Consider the following 23,331-nt stretch of genomic DNA (forward strand, 5'->3'; position numbering starts at 1 on the left):
AAAATACTACTTGAAAATAAAACTAAATTGAGAAAAAAAAAACTGAATTAGGAATCTACATCCTCAAAAAGCCGACATGGGCTGTGAAAATTCGAACAGTGGTGCTAGGTCAAGAAAATAAAAAATAACTGACAAATCACAACTATTAACAAAAATAACACCCCCTGTTACCAGCACGCCGACCGTTCAGAAAAAAAAACTAAATAAAAACCTTTCCCTAAATAAGATATATATATATATATATATATATATATATATATATATCAATGTATGATTTTCTGTTTATTTATTCTTACAATTTAAGTAATATAAAGACTCGCAGATTAAATCAGCAAAATATCTGTCCGCATATAACACCCTTAAATAGTCAATGTTGTGTGAAGGAGTATAAATATGGAATGTAAATCATATCCACTGATATAATATGATATGATCCAGGCGTATCACACTTCGAAAATAATAGGGTGGGTAGAATGACCAGCTGTATTTAATATTATAATTTATTTAAAAATAAGTGAATTTGTTGTATGTATGGAAATACATATAACATAAGTGCAATAAAAAAATTGAGACATATGTGTACGTGACCCCACCCCCTCGATTTCAAATGGTCAACCCTAAATCTGTTTCAAGAGAACATTTCGCTCTCGGTTTATGACAAGGATTTATTCGATTTAGTTTGCAAAATGTTGCTGACTTGCAACGCGGAATTGTTCCCGCCACTTATCCATCCCATCCCCATCCCTACTTTAGTACATACGAGACTATATACTAGCATTTCGCATCTTCATTACAAGAACCCACCACCCCTATTACAATATAAACTCGCCGTTATTAACATAATGTTTGTCAGTGTATAATTTGGATCAAAACTGACGGCATCATTTTGAACGTTTTACATCACCCACGAACGTTTGAGATAAAGCACGCACACCATGAACAAATACGTACTGTCGTTTATGGTTGCATTGTTGTCGTTCACCGTCGTCTGTGCCGTGTCTCCGTTTCACCAGGTATGTGCACACCGTGATATATTTTCAGTTTTGCATTTTTAGTTAGGTGCGTTATTATCACTCCCGTTCAATAGCCAAGACATAGCTTACATACCAGGGCGCATGCGCCACCTTGTCTTTGCTAGCTGTATATATAAATGTTAAAATAAAAAATAAGGATCAACAAGCTTAGTTGATTTGCTTCTAAAATGAAGCCTAGGATATTGATTTTTATGGGTCGAATAATAACCGTTCTACCCTCCCCGAGTGTGTGTTTTAGATGACGTCATATAATAAGAAATACACCTGAATAGATGATGTATTTTAAATGCTGTTTGATTGCTATAATCGCGACGTGCTTTCAAAACGTATCCATGCAATGAACAATGTGACGGTAATCGCTCAAATATTATTTCGTCTTAAACATTTTTTTTTTCAATATTCAGAAAATATTACCTCAACTGTATTGTTTTTACAAATCTGACTATTGTGGGTTGAATTACAAATGATACATATTTAGCAATCATTATTGCAATATGTTTTTATCTATAAAATACAATTAATAATTAACGATTCTAGAAAAAAAATCGCAAAAATAAAAAAATAAAATTACATGTATATTTATGGGGCGTTTACTGTTCATCGCATTCTATCTGAGCGGGCACGTACACATGAGTTGTTACATTTGAAATTCACATTGACATGATGTTTTGGTTATTCCCTAAAGGCACAGGTGGTTAATGATAATTCAATGCACACGCTCAATTATATTTTTCCCTGTATCATTAAGAACTGCAATGATCAGCCTATTGTATTTGCTTGGGTCTCAACAATAAACGAGGCGTTTTTAATTTAGATGACAATGTCGACAGAACTCACTTACCACGTTTCAGCATATTTCCGAAACCATGACTACTCAATACTTGTAAGCACCCGATAGATCAATTAGTCTAGAACTGAAGGTGGATTTTGCTGGAAGTTAATATGTTATTAAATGACATTCGGGTCACCCCAAATCGGTACACCGGTACGATCACTGTATTACATGTGTGAAGCAAATTGTGTGATAATAATTTTAATTGCAAGTCCTAATTTCAGTTGCATTTTTCAAAGACTAAACTATAAATGATGAGGCAATTTTTCGCTGTCAGCGGTGGCGTTTGATTTTACATATACTAGTAACACATTTGGGTATCAAAATACATTTATTGTGTTTAATGTTAACAAAAACAAACTAGGTAAGTAATAAAATCTTTCACATACAATATTAAGAGAAATAAATTGAATAAGATTAGATTAAGTACTAGGGTAAACTGAAGAAGAAAATAGCATTCAGCTACTCAATCCTAGACACAATATTGGAAAGATGTTTAGATTCACGTGCCATAGGGTAGTGCTACGCAAGTTAATTAATTAGTTACAAATGACCACAACTTGATAATTCTTTACAAATGACCAATAATACAGATTCTATAAAATGAAGAAAATATGTGGACGATAACAACAACAATAACAAATAGGATTTATGTATATTCTTGTATAAATGATTTTTTCAATGATTTCTTAGACTAGACGGGTGATTTTTACGATCTAATTTCAATTCGAGTAGCGTTCTAATGTTTCGCGCCAACGTACGACATTGTAAACTGACCAGCAGATGTGTTGTTATGTTCAAGAAATAAGCGTTGACCTTGTAACAGCAATCAAGCGGTTGGATATTAATAATTTGATAACACGGGTGTTGAATTGTAGTTGACTAACTCAGGAACAAATGTACAAATTTGTAATTCAAGTCTCTGTAAGTTGTAGATAGTCTGGCAAATAAAGGCGTGCATGGAGTTGTTCACGGAATATTTCGCCATACTCCAATATCATAGGTAATCTATCTAGGAATGAACGGATTGTAAAGAAGGATTAAAACGTTGTTACGAGGTAGAGTATGGTGGAGAATTGGGAGCATCCCACATTCCACCTGATACATATATTTTTGCAATGCTACATTTCTTGCCAAGGTGCTATCCAATTAATTGTGCAAGTCGGGGAGGTAAGGCCTCAACTTTATTATCCATACTCGGGCAATTTATGTTGCAACATGGTTAATCCATATGCCCCCGGGAATATGCTCTTACGTGTTGTTCGCAGCAGTCTGTCTTCCCCGTGACGTCATTACGTGTTCAATAGTGCCGATTTTCTCGAATCGTCAGTACGCGTGTGCAGAAACCGCAGATCTGATATTTTAGAGAGAATTCGTGAGACATCTATCGATTGAGAGATATCAATCAATTCGACAACATACAAAATCCATCTCCTTGTTTGTAACAGAAATAGTAATATGATTAACAGAACGGGATATATGAATAGTATAGTGTTGTGTTTCCACGATGCAATGGGTTGGCAAACAAGATGAATATCACCTCAAATTCGCCATCTTGTGTAATTCCAATTTCTGGAACATGGGCCACTGGGAATATTTAGTAATCGTTTCCTATGAGTGAATTTTCTTTCACTGCGAGATATCGCGTAATGCGTGAAAGAGTGTATTTTCATAGTTTTATGTCGAAATGCTGATTTTTTAAATCAATTATGGCTTTGAGATACCATTACGTCATCAAAATATTCCCTCATAAATTTTTATTTTTCGACCCAAGCGTAGTGCTGTGGTCAGTGTAGGGAAAGGTTCGGGTCGTGGAGTAGGAGAGGTTTATAGTTCCATGGGGAGACTAAGGCGAGGTGTGTCTAGTTAGAACACAAAGTAGCAACCCATTTAATCGTTAAAACTAAGCATCTATATACTGTTACATGTCAATATTTGTGCAAACAGAAATTGTAGGGTAGCAGGATGTTGCATAATACTTAAGTCGTAAAGATTACCGTACACATGGTTAGCCATTCGTTCTTCTTATCTATGCCGTCAAAGACATAACACATTTTCCGACACTCCGGGCGGGCCGGTTGAGCAGATAGATAATCGAAAGTAATAGTTAAACCACAGTCCCTCTATTCTTCTATAAGTTTATAGTTCCATGGTTAAAGGGGAACCTTCCAAACCCATGGATTGCACCAAAGAATCATGGGACACTATTGTTTATGTTGTTTACAATGTTAATCTATCTTTTGTTATCCATTGTTATTTTAATCCAGAAAGTAAATTTGTTGTGAGATTAGGCTTAACTGGAAGGTGTCCCTTTAAACGAATAAGGTTATAAACAGAAATATAAAAATATATTGATACAATGTGAAATAACGAAAAATGTGACGTGGGGCGAACACTCTAATTAAACGAATAGCACAACTTGAACAAATTACAATTCGAATATTACGTACAATTACGAATATTAAAAACACAATACTATAAAACATGAACATGATACAAGTCTATGATTACATATCAGGTTATTCTACAATGAAATTTGGATTTGCGGTTGAAACACAATCTGTATCTTTTCACAAATGCATTACGTGCATCATGTCCGACAACGGTTTCACAGACGTGTGTAGAGTGAGGCCCTTTGCAGTAGGCGCACTTGAAGGATCTTGTGGGTTTAGCGACCGTAGATCGAGAAGATTTGTGTCCAACATGAAAGGATGTTATAGAAGGTAGACACCTTTCACTGGAGAAATTATCATTGAAGTACTCTATGGGGATACCTGCTTGTCTGGCTTGAATTTCCGTATGGACCGCTTCCTTTAACTCGTGTAGTGACCACGCTGTGTTACCATGCTCGCGGGAAATCTGGGTTTTGACGTTTGCCGGTAATTTATCAAAAATGATTGGCACAAGTAAATCACCATACGAATCCTTACTTTCACCGATGTGAGTTTGGAGATTGTCATAAGAGTTCGTCATGTTGGATAACGTATTATCTGGCGGCGGTAGTTCCAAAAATGCCTTCGTGTAGCTTGAACTAATTTTGTGTTGCTGATCATACCGTTGTTACAAGGTGGCTAGCGCTTCTGGATAGTTGGCATTGGTTAACTGGAGGCCCTCGATCGTTCGCGCTGCTTCACCGCTTAGTTGAGCAGTCAATTATTGGAATTTCGGGGCCTCTTCCAGCATATCTAGTGATGATGTGAATGTGTCAAGAAACGTAGTATATTTTGGAATGTTACCTTCGAATTTCGGCAAATACGATTTGGGGAGGTTGACCGTCCGTCTTGTTGTAGACGATGTCAAGGAGGTGTCATACATTGAGCTTGCTTCAGGTATCGATCTCTGCTGAGTGTTTCTCTCTATGAAGTTTTCGTAACGTACCACATGTAAGTTGATAATTATAGCATATTCATCCGCTTCTTCAAAGTACCGTGCGTATTCGTCTTCGTCTTCAATTTCGTCAAGTATTATTTCGTCGCATTCCTGGATCCAGGATGGTTTCTATGAGTTTCTTGATGTCTCGAATTGTTGTCACCGTTACGTTTTTGTCTGACGCAAGGAGTTTTTTTCTTTTCTCGTAATCTCTTCAGCCTTGTTGAGTTGCTTGGTCAATTGGTCTGTCTTGTCCTTCCGTTTCTTGTAAGCCCTTTGGCTTTCTGTCTGTTGAGTTGCACGATCGGTAGGCATGTCGAAGGTGTCTTAGTCTTGACTGGGGACTCACGATCCTGGTCTCGGCACCAAACATGTAGGGAAAGGTTCGGTTCGTGGAGTAGGGGAGACTAAGACGAGGTGTGTCTAGTTAGAACACAAAGTAGCAACTGATTTAATCGTTAAAAATAAGCATCTATATACTGTTACATGTCAATATTTGTGTAAACAGAAATTGTAGGGTAGCAGGATGTTGCATAATACTTAAGTCGTAAAGATTACCGTACATATGGTTAGCCATTCGTTCTTCTTATCTATGCCGTCAAAGACATAACACATTTTCCGGCAGTCAGCAGGAGGGTCCCACAGTGATAGAGGGACTGTGTGTCAGCGTTTTCGCCCGGGCCAGTTGTGAGATCGACCTACACGGTCGATTTACTCAGCGGTATATATTCCACGGTATTATATATTATTCAGACTGTACGTGGGTGCTATTCAACACAAACGTCAAATGTAATCAGTGTGCAAATCATTATTTAAATTAGTATGAATATTACAAAGTTCCCTATATAATTTGTAGACGATGAGATTGCCTTTAGTAGAAGAAAACACTCTTTCTAAGTGATAAACGAATGTATATATTTATGAGTAGCATATTTTACTACTACTTTAGTTTTACCACCCACGAGAGCGTCTAATATATGCACGATTACTTGTCTAGTGTTTCTCTCTCAAGTCAGTGAATGATGTCACTGTTACATAGTGCGCAATCGTCTTAGCGCATTCGCTGTGTGTATGTGAAACAGACATATGTCTTTGTACGCAAGTCACGTTTCATTTATGGTATATTGATCGATTAAATTCAACTCTATTGTGTACGCGAACAGTCATGATGGACATCAACTGATGTTAATAATCATGATCATAGTGATATAATGGTAACACGATTTCACCGCGATGTGCATGCGGCAACTGATCACCTAAATAGGCACCATTTTATTCTTACGTAACAACGTAGATGGAGATGACTGCTTTTGTTTATGCCCATATGAAAGAGACAAATGAACACTTTGGTATTTTAAAACGTGACTAAACTCGATTGCCCTCGGCCGATAAACAAAATCTTTGATAAACCCATATTTCTGAATATATTTTTAGTTGTCACATGTCTACCAGCACATGTCTGCAAAGCAAAACATCTAACTGCACAACAAATCATTCACCACGGCGCAGCTGTGACTTAGTAATATCGACGGAACCGAAATTTCGAATGTCTGATTCGATTTGTAAAACAAACAATAAAAAACAAAAAACAATTACACAAAAAAAATAAGACATGTCTTTCTTTTGTTGACGTCAATCATATTTCATTTTGGCTAAGGTAGTAGTTTGGCATATTCTATTCCATTCAAGGGGATGGTACTTTTCTCCCAAAATGGATAACATTATTTAGCTGGGAAAACAACTCGTCAATGCATTACATTACGTTATTTATTTTTATTAATATCGCCACTGGTTCGATTATATCGATTCCTCGATCGGTCGGATGGGTGTAGTCGGTAATGTAGAACAGTGACCTCACGCTGAAGACGTTCTGAGGCAATAAATATAATTAGTTATGTAATATTGACTATCTGTTCTCGCCACCATTTTGCTCATTCGTATTTTAAGTACATTTAGGTACGAAACTATGATTATATCGCCTCGATATACATCCCCTTATTTTGCGTCTGCATGCACAAATATCAGATCATACTAGTCACGTGGTCGGTCAACAATTTGAGGTCAGATGTAAAAACTGTTTTTTTTTTACTTGACAACATTGAGAAACACACATTAGGTAATTAATTCAAATTGATCACTGAATACGCAATAGAATAGAATAGAATAGAATAGAATAGAATAGAATAGAATAGAATAGAATAGAATAGAATAGAATAGAATAGAATAGAATAGAATAGAATAGAGTTATATTTTGCCCAGCCGCCTTACATGCGATTTTCGACAAAGAGTAGACATGTAAATGAAAAACTGTTACACTATGTTTATCTTTAAAAGATGTCCCAACCACTCAATTTGGGGCACGCCTTCAAAACTTCGGTGTGTTCCGAGAGGAGTGTTAATTTACACGAAGCATGCACGAAGCATGCACGAAGCAACACATGCATGCTTAGGGGTAAAATTGCTTGAAAAATAACGAAATGGTCATTATTTGATGCGTCGAAAACCCTGAAATCATTATCACCTTATGGTACCCCCTATCATACCAGCATTAATTTGGCCGTTGTCAACAAGACCCTTTAACTTTTCAGACACGAGTACTGTTATTTGGCCAATGTTTTGAATAACATGTTATAAATTATGTAAAATAATGCGTTCGTACTCGTCGCTAAGTTATACTAGTAAGTGGAAAATAAAATGTGGGTGTGTACTTAGTATATTATTCATGCATTATATCGTATCAACCCAACTCATAAAATGCAGAGCAAAGTGGGCGAGTATTATTCAGGTGTCGTCTGCGCTTATATCAAACATCATACGCTAGCATCACGCATGCGTCACGATATTTTCTCAAAATAATATCCGATTATGTTCCTTCGGATTAGCAATAAATCCTTGTTACCATGGCGTTTTGTACAATGATGGTTGCATGAAAACGTATTTCTAATTTGCCTCTTAGGGTAACTCCGTGTGGTATCAATTTTAAATCAATATCTTGCGCCGCTGTGATGCAACTTCCTTAAACCTTTTAGTATTTGTGTATACTGAATTTTAGAATGAAAACAACCGTCGACAATGCACGTACGTACATTGGTAGTTTGACCTGTACTCAAATCAATCATATATAACATTATTAACAAGAGTCGTTACGCGTAAACAATGCATTATCACGTTTCCCGACATGAGGCATGTCGATCACGTGATACCCCTCGCTAATAAATCGTGTCAACCCTTGTTGAAGTCATTATTATGTTATTATGTTTCACTCTGCCGTAACCTATGATTATTTACACCGATTACAATTGACAATGTCCACAGTAAGATTAAGTCTATCACTTCCATTTATATATCAGTTATATTCCAGTCTCCATTATGATTCAATTCAACACGTGGATGTCATACGTCATAAACGACCTAGCAAACACAGGCGTGTGTACAATGGTGATTTATTTCCTATGTCATCACTACGTATCAACGCAGTGTCTTTATATTTCTTGATAGATTATTACTGTGAAAAATGTCAGTTTTAAAATACTTAGTGTACATTCGTCGTGTGTAATATGATTGCAGTCAGTCGCATACTTGATTATAATTTACATAACAGTTTAAGCAACCTCCAATATGAAATCAGAAACTTATATGCACGGTAGCGATGTATGGGTGCCGTAATACGTCGCTATGATTCCCGTTGCAGTACGTTCTATACGGCCACTAGCTGACGTTTAATTCTCTAACATGAGACGCGAATACTTGTAAATATTCCCCGGAAATTACATTCACCAGGAATTGTAATTCATGTTCAATTCGAGTCAGACAATTTGAAACGTTGCTTAAAAATGAAAGTAAGGAATTGGACCACTAGAAATTCTGGCAGAAAAACATTTGTTTTTCTTCTTATAGTTTTGTGCTAGTTCTCTGATATTCAGGCGTGCGGATTTTTATCAGTTATTTTCACTGCAGGATTTTGTTTTTAGGACTTTTTCTGTGAAGATTCTTTTTTTTTTTCCAATTATGCCATCGCTCCAGATTTGTTTGATGGTCAATTTCTTAAACGCTATTTGTAAGCTATTCATACAATTCAAACATTAGCTAACTGAATGTATCTTTTTATATTGTATTGCTATAGCGTGTTGCCAAGGTAACATAAAGGTAGTAGTGTTCAGTACCTTGCTGTAATGGTAATATTCAAATAGCAATTATGTATGTGGTATCAATGTCTCATTCAGCGTCACGGTAAAAATAAAAATAATGATGATGACTTTATTTTATTTCACTTTGTAGAAAACCTAAATTAAATAAAAAGAATGATATCAGGCAACTGTACGTAATGTTCTCAGTTAATTGAATAGTAACACAGACATGTCCCTTTTGTCGTTTTCTGACTTGTACACGTACATCTTGCATAAGCTTAATTAATTGGTTTATGCCAAAAATACGTCATAGTAATTTTACTGTAAAATATAATTTTATAATTTCAGAGTTTTGACAGATCTAAGAGAATCATAGAAGAAGACGAAGAGAAAGATTTGCCGGAGTTGACGAGAATAAAAAGAGTGCGACGCGAAGAAAACGCCGACGAAGACGACGATGTGCAAGCCAGAATAAAACGCGTACGGAAAGAAACGAAAGTAATCACTCACCAACTTGAAAAGGCGTTGACGCGTACGAAGAGAATTGACGTGGAAGCGGAAGAAAAGAAAGACCCGACCGAGTTGGACAGAGTTAAAAGATATCGTCGAGATTTCGAGGAAAACCCAGACGGACTGAAGCGTGTCAAGAGAGTCCGCAAAGACACCGATGACGAGGAGGAAAACTCCAAGGAGTTAACGAGAATGAAACGCGTTCGTCGCGACATCGAGACGCCCATTAAACGTTCGTTATTTCGCAAAGGCAGCAGTGGAGATGCGTTGAATCGAGTAAAAAGATTAGAAGCTGCTGGACAGTTCGAGTCACATGACCCGGAACTCAAGAGGTTTAAACGCGTCAGAAGATTGGCTGAGACCCCAGATATTGAATTAAAGAGGTTAAGAAAGAGGAGTGATGACGTCACGCATAACGCGGAAGAAAGGCTCACGAGAATGAAAAGAATGAAATAAATGGGTAAATTGTGTAATATTTAAATAGTTTCGATCATTTGTATACACACGTTTTCTCTTTACCATTGGATGTGCATTCCATGTCTAGTTGGTGATACTAACATTTTTTCAATTTTTTTTACACAGTAGCATATCCTGAGTGTTCAGAGCATTGGTCCTACCAAATATGGTATGCTTCGCCTTTTATGGTATCCACCACCTTATACGGTATGAGTCGCATATAGAAAATTACCTTTGCTCGTGTACAGTTATCACCACTTGATGGAGGCAAGCGTCCACTACGACCAACTTGCACAACTCTGCTAAACACGTTTTTATTGGTAATTTCACTTTCTATAAACGACTAATCACAACATATTACCAGCGAGGGCGCTAGATAATTCATATATATATATCTGTCAGATTTACAATTACTACCTTTTATGTCATAAAGTTCACCTTTCAGGATATGGACATAATTATACCGCCTGAAATTCATTTATTGGAACATTGTTTTTGATTATTTTCCTTATGATATTTATTATAATTATTTTATGTATACCTTACTTATAAATTCGTATTATTGTCATTTTGTCGTGTCAGGCGAGTACACAATTTTTACATGTTTATAATTATTCACACAATCGTAAAAGTTGCATTCCCACTTAGTATGATATGCAGAAACATTTCGCTGATCAATATAAATCATCAAAATGTGTTTCTCACATAATTCAAAAATCGAATTCGGAATGACCGTTCAAAATATCATTGAACTGGCTTAAAGTGTTTGAACAATAAAAAGTGTGTATAATTTCGCACCTTCAGTGCAGGCTATCTTCAGTATTTCATATTTCGGGATTTGTTTCCCGGCCAACTGATTCGATCTTTTGTTTTCATTGTTGTCATATTAATTAGTGAAATGTGTTTTTAATATTAATGCAAAGTGGGAATTCAACTTCAATATGTATTTATTTAAATGTAATGTTTTTGGTAAGATAACAATGACAGATAAATTGATCGATTTACAATGCTTCAATGTTTGTGCTGAAATGGTAACGCCCTCTACCGGTGAAAGAAAATTAATAATTTCATATCAGATCACTTCCTCCATTTATTCATATTTGGTAACGCATTCAGCGATGAACCACGTGGGACTGGACATTAGCCGCTCGACAACTCAACCATGCTCTGTGCCCTTTCTGCCAATTTCCATCAGGTGCACAGATTGGAGTCGAACTCCTGTTATTACAAGTGGCGATAGAGGGCGCACGTTTCTGTCGCCTGTACTTTTAGTCGCATTGAATCGATTGAACTGCAATCTGATTGAAATTAAATGATCACAGTTTGTTTGTTTGTTCTTTTAAATTGTGTTTAATTGTTTATTTTTATTATACATTTTGTTTTCTTTTACTTTATTTTATTTTATTTTAATTTATTATTCATTTGCTTGCAGTTTGTTATTAAAGTGGCGATAGTTAAAAAAACACCGAATCACAAGTACGTAACAAAACACATAACAAAAAATAATTAAAAAAATAGTAAAAGTAAAATAAATATATATAAAAAAAATACACGCCGTATAATACATCAGATTGAATTGAACTGCTGGCAATTTAGGTGTAATTTATTCGAGTAACGTTTAAACACATTTGTAATTAGTGCTTTCTGTTATTGTTTATACTTTAATGATGGATACGTTATAAAATAAAAAGAAATATCAAAAAATGCTTTTCTTCATTTTTAACACTGGTTTAATAGGAACACATTATTTTTTTTATAAACAATACTCCCTGTGACGTTAATGTGCGTTTGATTATCGCCAACTTAGGAAAATGGGGTAATTTTGTGCACCCTCTATGGATGAGATTATGTTTGATATGATCACCCAAGACTTCTTCAAATGTAACTAAATATTGTAACAAATGACCAGCAATACAATATTCTAATAATTTAGCAAAAATTGAATATTCCAATGATTAACTAACAATTCAATATTGTGCTTCTATTTTAACGCAACACACTGAAAGTTACAACTTTGGGAGGCAGAATGTCGTAAGGAATTATACAAAATGTAGTTAAAAGCAAAGTACTTCATCTTGATATTAACGAATGTTACACGCTGTTTAGTATTTTGATTGTTGGTTGTAAGTATTAGCTCAAAATCAGACAACAATTAAATAAAAACGAAACAAATAATCACGTTCTTTTCGTTTAATAATAAACATCCATGTTAAAACATTATTACATAACATAAATAAATATTATTTGTCAGCATTTTTCAATAATTCGGGAAAACCTTAAGTACATGTATCTGGAGTGTGCGATCAATAGCATACTAAGTTAATAAAGCTGTATTGTGAAAGGCAGGGAAATCAGGCGATAAGTTTTTACGGTAGCAACCCACAGGAACAAACTAACACATATTATGTTTATTGTTTAGAAATAGTTTGGTACAAACAATCTGTTGGGATACAGAATACGCCAAAGAAACTGATACTGATACTGATGATAAAAGGTACACATTGAAGACATACTTCGTAAATTCTACAATTCTTGTCAGCAGAGTTATTGAACACGGCGATAAAAATACACTATTTTAATATAGCACGCAACAGGAACTATCACCAATCGATACAGTGGCGCCGGAATTGGGGAGGGGGCAGAGGGGTGGTTGCCCCCTCGAAATAAAACAAACTCAAACTTAACTCAACTCAAACTCAAATGTTGGAGGCGTGGATCTTTGTGTCGGCAAAATTTGCCCCCCAAAATGCAGAAAAATAGCGTTTCATAGGGTCTTGATTTCACAATTTTAAATGGGAACATGCCCCGGACCCCTTAGTAAAGTCCCGCCTTCGGCGCGAGGTTGGTGAGCAGATCTCGCCCCCCCCCATTTCGTGCCGCCGCCTCTGCGATAGTATGTGTATTAAACTCTCACCGAAACCAAACACGTTTAATAAACATGTTATCGATTGGTGATACATGTGTAGTTTCTGTTTCTATATGAAAATTGTGTACTTTTATCGACTTTTATTTGCGACGCCATTTGGCTTCGCTCGTTTGTGTTAAGCCAGGGAGGAACACTAGCTCTTCTGTGTCGATAAAAATCCTAATGTCAGAAAACAACAAATTTAATGACACCAAATGTATCAGCAATGACTAAAATACCATCACAAAGACTAAAGACCGAAAGAAGAAGAGCTATGGAACCACAGCTACCGTGGCTTATGTTATCTTTCAAAGCTGGAACGGATATTAGAATAGGCTACACATCTGTGTGCCCTCTAAGCCGATGTGACGCGCCACTGACGATTGGTATCACAGGACGATTGGTATCAATCGTTGTTTCCTCATAAATTGGAACTAGACAATATCTGGAACCGACAATAAAATATCAGCGGTAGTGAATACATATTTGTAAAGTACCTCAAATATAGATACAGATGATTTGTTTGGTCAATACATGTGCTCGTCAATAAATATTTCTTTTTCTCTATTACGTCCATGTTTCGGCTACGATCGACATTCAATGGAGAGTGTTATAGACAGATTAGCCAGGTAAGGTAAGTACCCACCCCCAATTTTTAATGCATTGAGAACGTGCTACCTAGACGGAAGGCGACGAAATGTCGCAAACGAGATGTATATGTCTGACGGCGCATTTACGTGGCATAGTTCTAACCCCTTGCTGTACGTCATGTAATCCTGTATATGTATGCGTGTATGCATGTTGGTTTCTCATGTACCATATATTAATATATGTAATTTTAATCAGTCTAGTTTATTTGATGTATTAACTCATTGTATGGCCAACAGCCAATTGATTATGGTATATTCTACAGAGCTTTCATGAAGGCGGCGACCATCACGTGACACATACCTCTCTTAATAATAGTGAAAACAAGATTGGCACATCAACTAAATACATGTGATAGTAACCACAGCGTAGTGTCCAATTATCGTGTCAACATCTTTCTTGCCTCCACAAAAAAACAGTCAGTCAAGTGCAGAGTAGGAATTCGCAATACAGTCTTGTCAGATAGATTATACACGATTAAACTGTATGTATATTATTATTATTATTATATCATTTTCCATTGCCCTGAATTGTCAACAATTATTGGCCAATTAAAATGGTACACAAATGCCAAAAATGTTTGGCCAACTGAGACATTGCCCATCTGTATCATCATCAGCACTATTGTGTTCATTATTAAGTGGCCGCCATATTGTTATCATTGTTTATTATCCGGCGTAATTTCTTTTATAGTGAGAACAAATAAGATGCCGTCAACTGAATATACATACTATTTTTATTAATACAATACTTTCGGGCTACAATGGAAAAGGGGCAATCAATGTTACTTTTCAAACTAATTTTATTTCAGCTATAACTGAATAATTTGATATTTTCTTGCTGTTTCCGTTTTGCATAAAAACAGTGACCTGATCTATACCATGCTTTTGTTGTTGCTAATGCCCTACTGAAAACCAAAAAAAAATTCTAAGAATAGTTTTTATGTTGCATGATATAAATCTCAGTTTGCTATATATAAAAAAGTTAAACTTGGTTGAATAAATGTCACGAGGTCGCTTTGTTGTTAGTCACATGACATGACCAGTGCGAACTTTCCTCGTACCGGAGAATGACACGGCGTAAAACCTTCACTTTAGGTCAAAATTCAAATATTTGGCCGTTATTTCACATATCTGCGATGTCGACTTGGTTGTGTTGAATAATGGACAAACTGCATTCATACTTTTTGTTCGCCTTTTCTACCTCAGTTTTTCTCTGCTCTTTGATTTCTTCCTTCGTCCACGGCCGGTACACCTTGGGCCACATGTCAGGGGTGAAGAGCTGTTCGTAATAACCACCCTTTCCGATGCCGGTCTGCAAAAAAAAATAGAATCTCTGTGTTTTAAATCCGGGTATTTTTAATCTGAGCTTAAACATCATGATGGATCAATACAGTAGCAGGGGCAAAACAATCATATTGCGGGATGAGCCTTTATTTCTGACGGGGAGTCTATATTAGATTTTTCGGAATGTTTTTTTCCTCCTTCACTTGGTGATATTTCGACACAAATCTCAGAGATGCCTGCGTGTAGATGTTATGTTATTCTACAGTTACATTTCGATTTTCTGCAAAACTTGATTCTATCATTGTCAACTACAGAAAATATGACCCGGCCCTGAAAGTAAATAACTAGAACGCTTACATGACGGTGGAACAGATTACGCAGCTTGTTGGCGTATCTGTCTGGGTTTGTGTCGCCTTCAAAATTCCTTGTATCTGCACGTACAACCAAAGAACCACCGATGAAGAGGTCGTCAACTAGCTTCCCTTTTTTGTATACTCTGAATACGGCTTGTGGGAAAGGGGAACACTTGCAGTTAGACACATTGGCGTCAGCAGGAGTAAAGAATTCGGGCGCTTTTAGTTCAGGGTATCTGGGAAAGCAAAATTATGTGATTATTGTGGTTATTTAATTGAATTTAAAGGAATAGTTACAATGAATTGACCAAATCGTGACGCAGTACTTGGAAACCTCATTGCTTTGTACGTAATACCCTATTATAAGTGTGACATCTTATTACTAGTGGCTTATTAAATGTAATTAGCATACGTACTTATCGATGGTGTCTTCAATACTAATAAGAATGGCAAGTGGCGCCTCCAAGAACCAATCTTGAGTTCGGATCCAGGCCTGTGGAAGTTCATGAATATATTCAACTTTACCGGGCGTTGTTCCAGTTTCCTGTGGTGTAGTGCCCTCTTGTGGACTGACCAACATCACATCACAAAGAAAACCTTGTCCGAGCTGATAGAGGGCAGACACTACGCTAACATGCTCTGTTGAAAAAAATTACAACATTCTTGTATGTATTGGAATATCTATTTCAAGTATGCACAGAAATTCAGTAGCGTTGAAGCATATATACAAGGCGGAATTTGGTCCGTCGAAAACAAACTGTAAACAAACAAGCTCTCTGATTGGTCTGACTGTTAGGTGTTAGGGTTGGGTAGCCAATCAGGCACAGTCTTCAGTCTTCTTTCAGTGACTGGTCGGCAAGGCTGAGATTTAATTATCAAGTTAATTTGTTCGGTTCTCAGTTGCAAAGCGACGTCTAGTAACTAAGAAATAAATACTTACTGATGACCCATTTGCAGATTTCTTCCTGGTCTATCGGACTGAATGTCTTTCTAGGTAGTTCAATCTTGTTGTACGTCAGTCGCAACATGTGACACATAGTTCGTATATTGTATCGGAATCCGTGAATGAAACCGGAAGCTGCTCGACGATCACGTGACTGCATTGGAGTACCAGCAAAATACATGTCTTTTACCGTCGACTGCCAGTGCTCGTCGAGAACTGGATACTTTCCATGCTGATGTGTCTCTGAAGACAATAAATATATTTGCGTATATACACTATTATTATTTCATTCGGTTGCATTGGTACAATTACGAAGATTAAAGGACGGTAGTCGTCGTGCCGCGTCCTGTTCGATATGGGACTCATAGCGACGTATACAACGCGTGTAAAATACATTGTTTATATACATGGAATTCGAACACGCGCTGCGTGACGACCACCGCGCTTTAAATGGTGGTCGTCGCCGCGCCGCGTTCTGTTTTCAACATGGAAACTTGTAGCGACATACACAACGCATGTGAAATACATTGTTTTTTTCGAAGAAATTCGAACACGCCCTGCGCGACGACCACCGCCATTTAAGTTAATCTAACAACATCATTAGGATTGCTATAAACTACCATTATTATTATTATTTTCAGACAACGAACCAGTAATTCGAATGTAAAGAGATGTAATCGTAGACAAATATCGTATTAGCTCTGGTAACAGAACTAAGACACCATACCATACCATAACATACAATACCATACCATACCATACCATACCATACCATACCATATAACACAAATCCGTATATTTTCAGGCAAGAAATGGAAAAAAAAATGAATAAATCACGGTGATAATTGTCTTACCTGGTTTACACGAATCATCAAACATAGTAACATTAACAAATTTCCAACCAGTGCAAGCGATGATTTTGTCATAGCCAACGGTGACGAAGCGACCTGTACCAGGGGGATCCCAATTTGGTAGGTGCATATCGTACTCGATGTTGTATTTACCGTCTTCCGTCTTCCATATTCGAGTGGCTTCACATTTTCTCAAGGCGTGCAAGGACTTGAGATGGTACATGTCCACAATATTGTTGTTGACAGCGCGGAGATGACCAACGAAGTGAGTGTCCCAAGAAAACTTGACCGGGTGTCTATTGAACAGATGGATTAGACCAGCGGTATCCGCCAGGTAGTCACCAACCTGTCCAAAATATACAATGCAAGTATTAATTAGAGTCATTCACATTATTCCACTCTCATCAGTGTTATTAGGCTCATCATCTTGACCTCATAGCTACTAAGAAAATGTTTATAACGTTATAGCTTTATCTTTAACTTCAAAAGTAATACTTTAAGGTAGCGAGAAGGGAAATTTTCACTTTTTTCTTGATTTTTCAAAAATTGATAAAACGGTTACTTTAGACCTTGATACATCACCCCAGGTTTACAAAAGATCGAAATTGCGAAAGTCTAGAACATGGTAGCACACCGGTTCTAGCCATATATATAAAATGACTGTGATAGCAACAGAACTGTCTTTGCAACATTCACTATTATAATTATATACACGAGTAAAATGCACACGAAAAATTCGAACTAATTCGCATCAGTATTTCTCAAGTTACAGATGAAATCCTTTTTTGAAATTTCCAGAAAAGTCGCTAAGATGTCACAATTTACCCATAATCCTTTGCTGGAGAATCAAGATACATGTACCTGTATATTCATTTGCTAACCGCGTTTCCGGCGGTTAACTATCGTCTGCTGGGGATGGCAAATAGACGGGGTGTGGTATGACCGGGCCACATGACTGGAGGTATTGGACAGAAAGATTGAATATCAGTTTAGGCCAGTTTCGCTACGGTGCAGTTTTCAAATTTATTTGTTTTGTAAGTTTATTATTGTTTTTGTGTCACAATGGGTGACACCCGCCACTTTCCGCTGCTTACGCTCGACAGTGCGACGGGTACAGGTTTCCAGAGATGTTTTGTCCAATTTCCTATACGTGTCAGTAACGGGGGTGCTATTTTTTGTTAACGACATGTCAGTTATTCTAAATGTTTCTTTAACATACTAATGTTAGTGGCATTAGCCGAGTACCACTAATCGATATTTTTCGCAGCCAATGCCGGCTTTTTGAAGTTTTTTCTTGTTTATTGTTGTTATTTTCAATCAGTTAACTTGTGCACTACAATGGCAATGTAATGGCAGCCGTTTTCAGTCTGCTTATTAGTGTATTATAATAAATAAATAAATAAATAAATAAATAAATAAATAAATAAATAAACAAATAAATAAATAAATAAATAAATAAATAAATAAATAAATAAATAAATAAATAAATAAATGGTTCGCCGGACTGACTGCACATACTTCGGCGTGAACCTTACCTTATGTAAGTGTGTGTTGTGCATTGTCGGATGTGACGAGTCTAGAAAAGACGGTGGACTACACAGACCACTTTCCCGGAAGTCGAAGATACGGCGTTTTGCATGCGCGCGCATACCGTTTTGGGGTGTAACGTAAACTTGCACGCGTGATATTGTGCTTCTGGACCTACCAATCGACGTCACAAAAAATAAAGTTTCATTCTATCGAGTATCAACAAACTGACATGTTTGTATTCACCGCCATTACGAAGCAGGTGTATTTCTGCATCCCAGTCTCCCTACTCTCGGGAAAGTGGTCTATACTTGTGAATATCTACAGAATGACAAGTGACATATAAATAAAAACTGTAAAATACATTCTCCTACATTTGTGGAAGCTTTTCATCTCAGAGTTGTTTGCCCAGTACTAGTTTGTTAACAATAACATTTCCTTACTAAAATGATATCATGTGGTTTCAAGCTTACTGATAAACTCACTTCAAATGCACTATTTCCACCTCCCAGGATACAAACTTTCTTGTTCTTGTAGAGTTCTTTGTCGAGGCTGTGATTCTCGTAGGTATCGACAAGTTCGATTCCTGGGATTACTGGATCGTCTGGTAAAGCTGCACCAGTAGCTATCAACAACACTCGGCAGGTAAGTTGACTGCCATTATTGACGGTGAGCGTGAATTTCGATTTCGATTGATGGTCATCCGTCATGTCGTCCCGATGCACTACTGTGACGTTGGTATTGTAGCGAATATTTGTTGGGTATTTCTTGCAAAAATCTTCGATGTATCTTTGTACATGAGAGAAAGAAAGAAATTTAAATTGTGAAGCAATTGACCAACGCTACACTCGGTTCCAGTCTTTTGCCGCTACACTACTGTTCCTCGGGCGCCCGACGAGCCGCGTATCCCTTTGCATAAATACCGTTGAGGGCAGAATAACAACAAGAAACGTTTTCTGTAAATCGCGCCCTCTAGTGACAAATCACTTCTATGACGTAATTGATTACATGAAGGCCGTTCAAAACATGTATACCATGTATATGATTTTGATCTGCAGACGTCCATCAACAAAGATTAGGATTTTTTGAGCAATTGTGTTCACCCATTCACGTATTTTTTCTCAGAGAAGCGCACCGTCTCCGGATGATGCAATATATAGGAATGGTGTATGGCACTGTGGCGTCGTGCGAATGTGTGATGGCAAATGTCGCTCGCTGATCAACACAGGCTCGCGATCGACTGCGATAACATTAACAGAAACACTTGTATTTAATAATAGCAGTAGCAACCAACGCCGTTATTTCATCTTGGAGTACGAACGACCGGTACCTGACAACCAGTCACTGCGCACGCGCACCTGCGCAGAACGCAAACAAGTGCGACGGCCTACATTACGCGAGAACCAGAGACCGGAAATCGGAAAAACATGCTTCCAACATTGATGTGGACATTTGTATATCGCATACATTACACGTGAACCTCATCGGCGTTATGGAAGTGCTTATACAAATAGTAGAATAGTTTTGGTGACCTCCTTTGCATTATGTTTAGGTTATTTACATAATTAATAAGAGAAGAGATGCTACTCACTCTACTAACATGTCAGCATTTGGGAACAGTTTATCTGTATAACTGGTGAATAAAAGCGGGTTATCTTCTTCGTTATTGATGAGGGAGTTCCAGTCGTGTCGAAGATTGAACTCAGCTTCTGGGAATACGTTATATTTTTTGTTAATTGAGATGAGAGTGCGATGGCGTGGCTGTGTTCGGAAGAAAGAACCTGGACCATCTGCTCGCTCCAAGACTAGATAGTCCATCTTGGCCTTCTCCATGAAGTACGCCATCTGAACCCCGCCTGGCCCGGCACCAATCACGATGTATTCATAATCTAGAGAAACAAAAAAATCATGATTTAGTATATTTCAAATAAAATGTAATCAGAATGTCGAAGGTCACGGTGGAACCCTAATCTGATCATGTCTGCTAAAAAGTGTTAAACCCTTGTTGATTGAACTAGGAATACAGTACAAAACACGAATTATTAGATCAAGCATGTCACTCACGTGTTTTATCGCTTTCCATTTTAAAAATAATAATCTGCAATAAAACAGAATTAATGAAATATGTTATCCATTAAAACAACCCACTCTACATCAACTTATGCTAATATTCACAAGTTTGCGGTTCGATAGATTAGTAGCATGCGAAAAATCTAAAATGTTGGTAGGATGAGGATTTTAATTTATAGTCCTCGTATAATGGTTTTTCTTTTACGCGAAGAACGTAGAACACTAAGCCGGGGTATTTGAAACCGAAATTATCATCTAAGCGTTAGGCCGTCGCTGATTGGCTGCTGAGCTGGAATGCCAATTTTTAGTTTTAAATACCCCAAAAAAGTGTTCTAGGTTCTTTGCGTAATTAGGTGTTCGTATGCAAGGGATTTTTCCACACAAAAACGACGAATTAGGCCGAATTTTGTTATCGGTTGGCTTAATATAACCCCAACGGACCGTATTTTTGTGAAAGATTGGTATTTTTGTCCTGATTTGTAGGAATCTGAAAAACGCGTTTCACAACTTGTCTCTTACTAGTATTTAGTTTTATGCGTCATTCAAGATGGCGGCCCCCGTATAGTAAATATCGTATTTATTTTATTATCACGTGAGGGGACTGTGAGGGAACCATACGGAAGTAGCGAGACTGGGTGCAAAAATACTCTTTGTCATGGCGGAAAATACAAACATGTTCGCTTGCTGATAGTCGATAGAAGGGAATTTTATTTTTGTGACACACCAAAATAGAATGCGCGCGTATGCGAATCGCCGTATCTTCGACTTCTGGGAAAGTCGTTCATTCTCCAAGACTCGACTGCTTTCTGCCGTTGCTGGCGTGGTTGAGGGTCTAGAATGCTTCGAAAAATGAGCATAGGCAGCACACACGACAGCGACCTGACAGTGTACGAACTACTTGCATGTGCACTACACTGAGTCCGATCCTCGATGGAAAGCCGCCATGTAAGACTTCGATACAACGGTCCAACATTTGTCGAAAATAGTACCAGTGTTAATACCAACCCCTTCCTCGACGATTTCGCGTATACGCCATCAGTTATCACGTGCTCCATTTTTCTTAGCGTTCGCATATTACTGCAACACCCTTGATCGTTGCATGTTGCATGTCCGACATTTATATTGATTTTCCCACAATCCAATGCACTCTTCTAAATAAATCATGATTATTGACATTGAGACCCATATTTCACGCATGCGTGGCGCGACGACCACCGCCCTTTAACTGTACGAACCCTTACAATTTCCTATATACATAATCAACACGTACGTATGTTTTCCTGTGTAAAAATTAGAGCAGTGACATCGGAGAGCATTCGAGAAGGGGGTTGTAACTGCCTTGACGTCCAAAACTGATTTTGAGTGCGTACCTTATTTGAAAGTAGGAATGCTGGCAATGTGTGTCAAATTGTAAGGCAGTTTAAGTCGTTACTAGTACATAATCACCGACAGCTTACCTTGTGTGGAAACGACAACGGTGAAACCGAATGATGGCTCGTCACGCCAGTGCAAGTCTTTCTTCAGACAGTTTGTCTAGTTAAGACGAGAAGCTGCTTAGGAGTTCGGGCTAGAGTGTCACATTTACGTGCGGGAGCCAATCACAGAAGCAGGCGGGGTTATATGGTTATAGTGGGAGTGTTTTTAAATGCCACGATACCTTTTCTAAAAGATTGCCGGTGGTACTAGTAGATAAACACGTCTGCATTGTGTCTGACCATGCATGTATCCTATTTAGTACAACCATGGCATAACCTAGCTCAACATCGTTTTTACTCAATTGAATTGAACATGGGATTATAGAGGCAATCATTTGTTCTGAAATTAACTTGGACCAGTCAAAGTGTTTTAATGGTTATGCAGATAAGATTTCGCCCCCTTTTTCGATATATTTTATATGTGTTTGGATGACTTGAAGTCGGTCTAATCATGGAATAACAAACGGTGTTTGTAGTTCCATGGTCTAAGGTATGATAGATTCTAGATGAATTCCTATGTTTTTGCTTTTAAAATCTCCTTTTTCTTGTTCCTATCTGAGTAACCTTAGAACTTGAACACCACTGCCCGTAGACTTCTGAATCTTCTCACACATTGGAGACTGTGAGAACTGGTTCACCTAAATTTCAGAATTTTGATTGGTCGACCGGTTTGGCTATATTGGGGCTTTTGTATAGAAGCGGATACGGTACATATTAAGGCATATTCAACCTTCAAACTAGAATCCGACAAATTATAGAAATGGACACATGTCTGAGTGTCGACCGTTGCCCAGACCATTGAGGTGAAATAGATATCGGGGCTCGTGCTGCCACGTCATCGACGGGAGTTCCGGGTCCATGGTCATGACGGGGGTCATGATAATACTCAAATCAACGAAAGAACGTGATGGAACGATATATCGGATAAGATAGTCGGTTGGTTAA

At 37.5% G+C, this 23,331-nt stretch overlaps 2 protein-coding genes across 2 annotated transcripts; one reads left to right on the plus strand and one right to left on the minus strand.

The window, feature by feature from the left end:
- Positions 1–847: 847 nt before the first annotated feature.
- On the plus strand, positions 848–10,881 carry LOC100370724 (uncharacterized). Its single transcript, XM_002738315.3, has 3 exons — positions 848–1,013; positions 9,711–10,332; positions 10,455–10,881. The coding sequence occupies exons 1-2, from the start codon at positions 936–938 to the stop codon at positions 10,326–10,328; spliced, it is 696 nt and encodes a 231-aa protein (XP_002738361.1). The 5' UTR covers positions 848–935; the 3' UTR covers positions 10,329–10,332; positions 10,455–10,881.
- Positions 10,882–15,006: 4,125 nt separating this feature from the next.
- LOC100370862 (FAD-dependent oxidoreductase domain-containing protein 2-like) lies at positions 15,007–20,924 on the minus strand. Its single transcript, XM_002738316.3, has 8 exons — positions 20,906–20,924; positions 20,433–20,730; positions 19,327–19,630; positions 17,318–17,660; positions 16,461–16,706; positions 15,937–16,159; positions 15,525–15,756; positions 15,007–15,195 (listed from the first exon to the last, which is right to left on the minus strand). The coding sequence occupies exons 1-8, from the start codon at positions 20,922–20,924 to the stop codon at positions 15,007–15,009; spliced, it is 1,854 nt and encodes a 617-aa protein (XP_002738362.1).
- Positions 20,925–23,331: the final 2,407 nt, after the last annotated feature.

This window comes from Saccoglossus kowalevskii, chromosome 3 (assembly GCF_978046115.1).
Source record: "Saccoglossus kowalevskii chromosome 3, keSacKowa6.1, whole genome shotgun sequence".
Lineage (NCBI taxonomy): Eukaryota > Metazoa > Hemichordata > Enteropneusta > Harrimaniidae > Saccoglossus > Saccoglossus kowalevskii.

Excerpts from the sequence above, each read along its gene's own strand:
- LOC100370724 (XM_002738315.3), top strand. The coding sequence starts at position 936 with ATGAACAAATACGTACTGTCGTTTATGGTTGCATTGTTGTCGTTCACC. Across the intron at positions 1,014-9,710 it reads CCGTGTCTCCGTTTCACCAG|AGTTTTGACAGATCTAAGAG; the intron begins GTATGTGCACAC and ends TTATAATTTCAG.
- LOC100370862 (XM_002738316.3), bottom strand. Across the intron at positions 19,631-20,432 it reads AATGCTGACATGTTAGTAGA|ATACATCGAAGATTTTTGCA; the intron begins GTGAGTAGCATC and ends TCATGTACAAAG. Across the intron at positions 17,661-19,326 it reads GTGGAAATAGTGCATTTGAA|GTTGGTGACTACCTGGCGGA; the intron begins GTGAGTTTATCA and ends TATTTTGGACAG.